The sequence below is a fragment of the Galeopterus variegatus genome, unplaced genomic scaffold (assembly GCF_000696425.1).
Source record: "Galeopterus variegatus unplaced genomic scaffold, G_variegatus-3.0.2 Scaffold14099, whole genome shotgun sequence".
NCBI lineage: Eukaryota > Metazoa > Chordata > Mammalia > Dermoptera > Cynocephalidae > Galeopterus > Galeopterus variegatus.
In genome coordinates, this window is record NW_007740210.1 from 11,164 (window position 1) to 20,893 (window position 9,730).

The 9,730-nt window shown below is 49.1% G+C and overlaps 1 protein-coding gene across 1 annotated transcript; it reads left to right on the forward strand.

The window, feature by feature from the left end:
* The first annotated feature begins 2,557 nt into the window (after positions 1–2,557).
* Positions 2,558–9,500, forward strand: LOC103581846 (fructose-1,6-bisphosphatase isozyme 2-like). The gene is made up of 3 exons (XM_008563584.1): positions 2,558–2,840; positions 7,102–7,264; positions 9,247–9,500. Exons 1-3 carry the CDS (start codon positions 2,671–2,673, stop codon positions 9,403–9,405), a joined length of 492 nt encoding a protein of 163 aa, XP_008561806.1. The 5' UTR covers positions 2,558–2,670; the 3' UTR covers positions 9,406–9,500.
* Positions 9,501–9,730: the final 230 nt, after the last annotated feature.

Consider the following 9,730-nt stretch of genomic DNA (forward strand, 5'->3'; position numbering starts at 1 on the left):
AATGGCATTTTAATAAATGTAATCAGAACAAATATGACATAGCAAAATTGCTGTAGAAATTTCTAACTACTCTCAATTTTTCTGCTTTCCTTGTTAGACCAGTTTGCAGACTGCCCATGATCCACTTTGTATTTCATTTTACAGTAAAATCGACTTTTAAAAAAGTGTACAGTTCTGTGAATTTTAACACATGTATGGATTCAAGCAGCCATGACCATAATCAGGACACAGAACTGTTCTGTCATGAACAAAACTCCCTTGTCCTATCCCCTCCCCAAACTCCTGTCCCCTGGCAACCACGGAGTCGTTCTCTCTCACCATAATTTTGTCTTTTTGAGAATATCATATAAATGGAACCATACAGTATGTAGTCTTGAGCCTGGCTTCTTTCACTCAGCATAATGCTTTAGAGATTCGAGTAACAATAGGTTGTTTCTTTTCATTGCTGAATAGTGTCCATTTCAAGGATGTGCCATTCATGTTGAGGAGCATTTGGGTGTCTGCAGTTCCTGAGCTGCTAGCGATACTGACGTGTGGGTTTTTGTGTGAACACACATTTTCATCTCCCTAAGGTAGATGCGACGGTTCATTTTGAGGGGCATCGCTTTGCACCGTCACATGAGAAACCCTCTTGATCAGATGGCAATGTTAGACTTCAAAGGAAACCTGAAAACCAGCCACCCGGGCTGCTCTCTTCATCCTGCAGCCATCCACTGGCCCAGACCTCTGAAGACCAAGCTGTTGCTCTTTCTGTAATTATGTCAGAGAAATCACCGTCGGTTGCTCCACATGGAAGACAAAACCTATTTATTAATGGCAACATGTAGATTAGGTCAAAGCAAGTTGCACTGTGCAGTCCTCACAAGTCTCAGAAGCTGCTGGGAAAGGGAAAAAGAGTTTTCTGGGTTTGATCCCAGTGATAACGAAATCCAAATGCTGGCACAGTGGTTCTCCTGGGCTGTACCCCACTGAGGCATTCGCTCCAGCACATGCACAGACATAAGGACGCGGCATTGTCTGAACAGCAAACTTTTCCAAAATAATCTGAATGCTCATGCATTGGAATGCGGTCTCTGTATACCGCCCTGGATGCATTTCCAAGCCGTTTTGCTGTGGTGGACACTTTAGAGTAGGTGACACAACAGCAGCGTCTAACACAGACCTGGCCACTGCCGAGGAAGTGGAAGTCCACTGGGTGGAGGATGGCTTCTGGGGAAATCTCTCTTTCCTAACAGGAGAGAACTGACTTGGTTGGAGCTGCCCTTTCTGCCCTCTCTGGGTCTTCAGTGTGGTCTAGATGTTCAGAGCTGTGGTGGCCCTTTCGTGCCCATGAGATAACAAGCACGGGGCAAAAGCCAGCAGACCAAGGATGACAGAAAAGAGACAGAGGGGTCCCCATGGACCTTCTGAACAGCTGAACAAAGGCCAGCAGCCGCCACCTTGTGAACTCACGGTCCGTGAGTTAAATAGCCCACGTGGACAGGCCACACTGTGTTGTCTGCTGCTTGCAGCTGCACGTCCTGGCTGAGATGACTGTCAGGGGAAGAGTCAAAGTGCAGGGCCATGTGCGTATTCTACTGCTTTGTAGAATGGAATTACACACTTTACTAATATGGGTACATTGAAAAACTGCAAGGATAACGGCAGCTGACAAAGTATTGAGTGCTTCCTATGTCCCAGGTCCTCTTATCACCTTGAATCCTCACAGCCACTCTACAGGGAGGAGGTTTCATGTTACCCACACTTAGGAGAGAGGAAACTGAGGATTCAAGGGGTCAGTAGCTTTCCCAAGTCCTACAACTAGCAGAAAACTAGCTTGGGACTCAAAGCCAGGTCTGTCTCCCCTAGAGGAAGTGCTCTGATCACCACACGCAGACCCCCGCCCATGCCTGTTGGCTGCACAGACTGCCCCAGCTCTGACAGCAGCGATTTCTATGGGGCGGGATGGGGGGATGGGCCAGTGGGGCAGACTTCAGTGTTTTCTTTATACACTTCCTCAGTGTTTCCTTTTTAATAAGCAAGTATTATTGTTGTTATAAAAGTATAAATCCAGAGAACTTGATAAACTAACACTGGCACCAGGTCTTATAAGAGGAATATAATTGTTTTCTTCCAGATTTGGATATTTGCTATGGATATCTACCAGTCATACACACTTTCTGGAAATAAAAAGCATTTTTTTCAAACTCATTTGAAAGAACTCTGGCTAAGGAGACTCCATGATCACCATTACTGTACTGTGACCTATGCCCCAGATAAGATATTTGTCATCTGCCACCTGTAACCGCGGGAGAGTTGGTCCTGCCGCGGATAGATGTCCTTGAATAGGACAGTTTTATGGGTCATTTTTTATCATCAGCTGGAATTTTCACCTCCCACCTGTTCCTAAGGGGTTAGATTGGGGAGCCCACGGAGAGGAAGCAGGCTCCGCCCACTTCTATTTAGAGCTTGCTCGGGGCGCTTTGGCTGCTGCCACCAGCCTCGAGGCCAAAGGGATTTCCGTGAATGCTCGGCCAGTTGTTGCAGTCACGTGGGCTGGGGCCTTTTTCCTTAAAGCTCCAGGTCCAGCACAGGTTGCTTATCAGCTTCCTCACTGTGGAGCTGCAGCCTTTGGAGAGAAACAAAGTTCCTGCAGGGTGAAAAGGAGGATTTGAAGCATTACCAGCCACAATGTCAGACAGAAGCCCCTTCAAAACGGACATGCTCACCCTGACCCACTACGTCATGGAAAAAGGGCGCCAGGCCAAAGGGACTGGGGAGCTCACGCAGCTGCTGAACTCCATGCTCACGGCCATCAAAGCCATCTCCTCGGCCGTGCGCAAGGCAGGCCTGGCCAACCTGTGAGTCCTGGGGAGCTGCAGGAGCTTGGGCAGGGAACTGGGTCCAGAGCTTCCTTCCCAGAAGGAAGTTGCATTCCAAGTTTCTATCATGGTTCTTCTATAAAGGGGCCTTTAACCTGCATCAAGAAAGGAAAAAAAGACTTCGAGACACGCTATGGAAAAAAAATATATAATTTTTCCAGTTACCATTTATTAGAATGATAAGTGCAATGGCTTATCGCACCTAACGTAGATTGAGTTCTCATGACTTGTACGTGCAAGAGTGATTCTCACTGGCACGGAGCAGCGGAGGGGAGACTTGAAACATCTCTTATGTCCTCTGCAGAGTGAGCATTTTATTGTTATGACCTTTGCCAATGTGTTAGAATCTGGAAATAATTCACAAAGTAGAAAACTTCACAGGGCCCATCCTACATCTATCGCTCTCACCACTTAAAGGAATCTTGCTGGCAACATTTCTTATTTCTTCTCCGTGACTCGCTCTTTCTCTTTGTCTCCACTTGGTGTGCAGGAGGCTGGGAGGGGTCGGGAGGGGGTGCAGAACCTCTTCCACTGGTCGCCCTTGGTGCTTTATCCAGGCACAGAATGAGGCCATGTTCACACTGTGACTGCTGATGCTCACAGCCACGGGTCCCTCTTAACTCTGTGACAAAAAGAACAAACTTTGTAGCAATTGCAGTGGCAGTCCACTCAGAAGCTGAAGAGACCCATATTCTGGGAGCAGAGGGACCCAAAATAAAGAACTAACAAAGTCCAATAATTTAAAATATTTATCCTTAACAATTCAGTGGTTTTAATACAAAAAAGTGATAGCATTTTATGCTAGACGTAGTTATCATAAGATCATTATGGACTTTACTTGTATAAGGTTTTGTGATTCAGTAATGGGACCCAAGCTGGAGATGTACCGTGCTTGGCTTCCTTCCTGTCTGTGGGTTGCTAGCACTGTGTTATTACCTCACTTGGCAACAGTGGCCAAGCTCTGCCTTTAAAGGCCTTCCTGAATGTGAGGTGCAGCCCTGTGCCCCATCCTGCTCCTGTGGGAGATGGGCCCTGCTGAATGACACTGAATAGTGACCTTGTCTCTCCCTGTGTATGGGCCCTGATGTACTTGGCGCCATTTCCTGAGCCACATCTTGGGACCATTCACCCACATTAATGGGGCTCCTTCTCTGGGCAGGGCTCTCGGCTCAGCAGCAGCTGCCGTGGTAGGATTCTTACTTATCTGGGGCAAAACTCTGACTTTGTGGCAGCTGCATGTCGGAATGAAGCGGGCATAGGAACTGGATAATTAAGGGGCACATCTTTGGCTTTTCCTACTGTCTGATCATGGGCAGTGATTTTTCCGTGTTAGGACCTCACTTTCTTCGTTTGTAAAATGAAGAGGATACTAATGCCCCTAATTGTAGTGTTGTTGAAAGGGTTAATAAGCCCGTGTGGTGACAATTTTGACAGTGCCAGCCCCATAATAAATGCCCAGTATATGCTCCTTATTAACAGGGTTCCCAGCCCAGAGCAGGGGAAATCTGCCAGCTGGCTCCTGTGCCAACTGACCACTAGGTGGCAGGCGCAGCCCCTGGAAGCAGGCATCGGGCTTCCTCTTTTCCTGGGTGGATTGACAGCTGAGGCAGGGGTCCTGCGCCTGGACATTGCCATTCAGATGGCATTCTTCCCCTGGTCCCTCTGTAACAGATGCCCAAAGTGGGAGAAGCCCATTCGTTGGAAATTCTTTCTTTCTAATAAAATTATTTTAGAAAGACCCTGGACTCAGTGAAAGTCGCCCCTGTCCTGCAGCAGCCATGCTTCTGCTCATGAGACTGGCACTGTCACCTATTCCTGCCACTGTCCCACGTAGGGACCTCAAGCCCCTCATTCCTTTGTTTCCTTTTTGGGAAGACATTCTTGGCACAGACTTGATAAATGCCATTTAAAAGTTATCAGAGATTCTCATGTTTTTCTTTTTTTCCTCCTCTTCTTAGTGTAGGAAGAAGGGAACACTTCAGTGCCTGCCACCACCATAGCCTCTCCATGGCTTTCTAATGTCCAAATGGTAGAACATTCCATTTAGAAACTGTCAATAAGCTTTAGTGCTAGTTAAAATGCTAGAATATATTGCTTTATGGGTTAGAAAGCATTTTTTCACACATGATCTAACCTGAAGCAGTTGTCAGGAAATGACCTCTCATTGTGAGTGAGTTTCCATTCTTTCTGGAAGGAGGGGTATTGCCCAGCACCTGGGAGAGGGTGCAGAGGGCAGGTTGAGGGGTGGGGGTGGGAGGGCTGGCAGGATGGTGTTGGTTGTGGGCAAGTTTGCAAAGCACAGGACAGAGCCTGTGTCTCAGCTCTGCCCACCACAGGCCTTAGACATGCTAGCTCTTCATTCTCCAGCAGGAGCTGCACCAAGACTCCATATTAAACAAAAGGATTGGGACTGTGGTCACCTCTGATGCAAAATAACCCAGTTGTGTTGTTGCTGTTGCTGGTTTGCTTGTCTTTGACTTGAACCAGGAGGCACAGTCCTTGAGGCCAGGCTGCCAGGACTGATTTCCAAGGCAGCTGGCAGCTCATCATGTCACTCAAACCAGGCACAAATGATGGGTGTGGAGCAGGGAGGAGGGTGGGAAATGACTTTGTCACAGACTACCTGCAGAACCACCTGACGACTCCTTCAACAAATAAATGGTATTAAAATGAGGAGAGGAAGGGTAGTGACCTTCTTGCCACGCTTTCTTCATAACTCAGTGAGCACACGCTGAGCATCTAGTGTGCATCTGACACTGTGGAAACGGAGACAGTGAGGCACCACTCCAGCCTCAGCAAGCAGACAGCCCAGCAGGGAGGAGGCCCATGAAGATCGTGAGCGCTAGGTGTGCCCGGTGTGTGGTGTGAACCTGCGGGGAGCTTCCCAGAGGGGCTCAGCAGGGTGAGCTGGACAGAGCTAAGGGTGGGCAGAGCACACTGGCAGGCCGGGTGCGGTGAGTGGAGGTGAGACAGAGCGGGGCTCATCGGGAAGCTATTTGAGGATCACCAACAAAGACATGCACCTCCAGTGCAGGAAGCCACGGGCGTCACTGTTTGGCGTCCTTCGTGACGGTGATGTCTGATTTTATGAACTTTCCCCTTCTCCCTGCCTCCTGGTGCTGAGCGTGAGTTTGTTTTTTTTTAAGATCTTTTTTTTTTTTTTTTTTTTTTGTTTTTTTTTTTTTGTTTTAATATCCCTTAAGTTAGACATGCTAGCTCTTCATTCTCCAGCAGGAGCTGCACCAAGACTCCATATTAAACAAAAGGATTGGGACTGTGGTCACCTCTGATGCAAAATAACCCAGTTGTGTTGTTGCTGTTGCTGGTTTGCTTGTCTTTGACTTGAACCAGGAGGCACAGTCCTTGAGGCCAGGCTGCCAGGACTGATTTCCAAGGCAGCTGGCAGCTCATCATGTCACTCAAACCAGGCACAAATGATGGGTGTGGATCAGGGAGGAGGGTGGGAAATGACTTTGTCACAGACTACCTGCAGAACCACCTGACGACTCCTTCAACAAATAAATGGTATTAAAATGAGGAGAGGAAGGGTAGTGACCTTCTTGCCACGCTTTCTTCATAACTCAGTGAGCACACGCTGAGCATCTAGTGTGCATCTGACACTGTGGAAACGGAGACAGTGAGGCACCACTCCAGCCTCAGCAAGCAGACAGCCCAGCAGGGAGGAGGCCCATGAAGATCGTGAGCGCTAGGTGTGCCCGGTGTGTGGTGTGAACCTGCGGGGAGCTTCCCAGAGGGGCTCAGCAGGGTGAGCTGGACAGAGCTAAGGGTGGGCAGAGCACACTGGCAGGCCGGGTGCGGTGAGTGGAGGTGAGACAGAGCGGGGCTCATCGGGAAGCTATTTGAGGATCACCAACAAAGACATGCACCTCCAGTGCAGGAGGCCACGGGCGTCACTGTTTGGCGTCCTTCGTGATGGTGATGTCTGATTTTATGAGCTTTCCCCTTCTCCCTGCCTCCTGGTGCTGAGCGTGGGCTTGTATTTTAGTTAAGATCGAATTCTGGTTAATCTAACTGGGAGACTAAAGAAAAATGACAATATCCCCGAAGAGGAAAGGAAGCAAGGCTGCAGATCACTGCCGTGAGACATAATCTTCTCCTCCTCTATTTATAATTTGGAGACTTCAGAGAAAGGAGGATGCACTGTTGGTGTTTTCGCATCGTGTTCTTTGCTGGAGTTAGGACTCCCCTAGTGACTTCACTGAGCCTTTTTTCTTCTCAGGTATGGAATAGCGGGGAGCATGAATGTGACGGGAGATGAGGTGAAGAAACTGGATGTGTTGTCCAATTCCCTGGTGATCAACATGCTGCAGTCCTCCTACAGCACCTGCATCCTGGTCTCTGAAGAGAATAAGGAAGCGATCATCACCTCCAAGGACAGGAGGGTGCGTTCCGGGGTGGGCTGCAGTGTCACTTGTCACCAGGAGATGGTGCGAGTTAGCTGGGAAGAAGCTGGTTGCTTTTTTTTTAAGTTTTGGGATTTCCCTTTGTTTTCTTAACATTTGTTTTCTTGTAAGTGCTGGTGTGTCTGGGAAGGGTCTATATTCACTGTGGGTTCACAAACAGTTTATTAGAGAGAGTGGTTTGCTGGTGGCCAAAAAAATCCAAGCAACGTTCAGCTGTAATGTTGTAATGTAAAACAGATGCTGCGACTCCCAGCCCTTGTTTTATACACTGGGCATTGGTGATGAGGAGCTGTTTCTTTATGATTAGCTGGAAGGACAGGAAAGATAAAATAAAGCCTAATTGATTAAGCACCTACTGTGTGCCAAGTGCGGTACAAGGCACTTTCACACTTGTTACATGTATTTAAGCTAAATCATACCTGCTACGTTCAACTTTCAATTTCAGTGGGGAGAACCCTTGTTTGTCTCTCCAGTTTAACCTATCACTGTCTTCCATAGTTGGCTTGAGCTACACAGATCCTCATGCTAGTTTTTTGGGTTTTTTGGGGGGGCAGTTGGCCTGTATGGGAATCTGAACCCTTGACCTTGGTGTTACAACACTGTGCTCTAACCATCTGACTAACTGGCCGGCCCACTCATGCTCGCTCATGAAGCTGCTCCACGTCTGCTCCCCATGCCGAGAGCTCCCGCTGATGTCTCTGTCTGCAATTCTCCCTCGGGCTCCAGGTGTCTTTGCTCCTTCATTCCAGTCAGGCCTCTCATCGAACATTCCTCCCTCCCACTCTCCTGCCCCCCACCTGTTTGGTTTCTCTTTAGAGCATGTACCACAACCTGTTTTTGTGTTTGCCTGTGTCTGCTTCGTCCACCAGAACGTCAGCTTCATGACATCGGCCTTGCTGCTGCTCCTCTCCATGAAACACCGGCACCCTGCACAGTTTCCAGCACTAGCTAGATGCTCAGCAAATACCTGTTTGGATAAATGCACTCATGGGCCAAGTTGGGTTATTCATAGAGGGGTTGAGGAATTCCCGTTTAGGGATTATCCCACTTTCCCCCCTCCCTCTGGCGGAGCAAGGAAAGAAAAAGAAACAAAGTTCAAATGAAGCTAGGGCACTACTCATGGAAAGTCAGGGCAGCCAGCGTGAGTGGAGGTGGAAACCATTCCCCATCACTTGATGCTTCATTGCCCCTGTTTCACTGGTCAGGTGACTCTAGCCCATCACCAAGGGCTCTCTCAGCACCTTGCACATGGGAGATCTGTGAAAAGTGTCTGGGATTTCCTTCCATGGAAGGTTGGCTGGAATTGCCCATGACAGCGGAGTGGGTGGGGGTGGGGGACAAAGGTCTCTCAACACCCTGCCCACTTTATCTTCTGGTCTTCACATCAGAAAGGAGGGTTGGATGCAGCAAACTCAGAAGAGTGTTTTTATTTTCCTAGTATACTTTTCCATACCAACCATCTTAGTAAGACAGACACAGAGGTCCTGACAAGGGCATTCTGTGATGAAGTCTTCTGGCAAAAATGCTCCAAGATGAAAAGACCTGTCTGCAGAGAGGCCAGAAAGAAATATCCCTAAGCCCACAGCTGGCTGACCGTGGACACTAGCAGAGCTGCCCTGGGCACCTTCGGGCAGCAGCCCGGGTTCAGCTTCCACTTCCCACCTCTCCCTGCAGGTGACAATTCGAGACCTAGCTTCCTCCCACACCCTCAGCGGCTCTGAGCCCTGGTGGGCCCAGGAGGGAGGAGTTGCTGGGGCCTCTAGCTGCTGGGTGGGCATCAGTGCATCTGTGTGGGGTGGGGCTGGCCCTAGGCTGCAGCAGTCCTATATGTGGGTGCACGCTGTCCCCCGTGTGTGAGTGTTTCCTGATAAGGATGTGCATGGCCCTGCATCTCCTCTGACGCAATGCGTCTGAGAGAGAGCAGTCATGCTGATCTGCTGGTTCTTCCTTCTGTGATTCAGGGGAAATACGTGGTCTGCTTTGACCCACTGGATGGATCTTCCAACATTGACTGCCTGGCCTCCATCGGGACCATATTTGCCATCTACAGAAAGGTGAGTAGACAGGCTAACACTTCACGCCTCCTTCCTGTGGTGGTTTCTGGAAGATACCTAGGCTGAGCATCGTGAGTCTGTCCTCCCACTGACCAGACTCACCACTGGAGGCAAACCACAGCCCCCTCTGCCTCAGGCTGCTCCTTGGAAGGACCAAGGTGGCGATTCTTCTTCTGCCTTCTTTCTGGTCTTCCTGGGAGGGTGAGGTGAAAGGACAGAAGGGACCTCGGTTTGGAAGTCTGGATGTGACCCAGATGTCAGGTGTGGCTTCAGGTTCAGGAGGCATCTGAAGCCCCTGTTTCAACTCTTAAGGTGCTGGTTTTCTGTTGCTGCCGTCACAATTTGCCACACATTAGAGGCTTAAAACAACACCTGTCGATTGTCTCCCAGT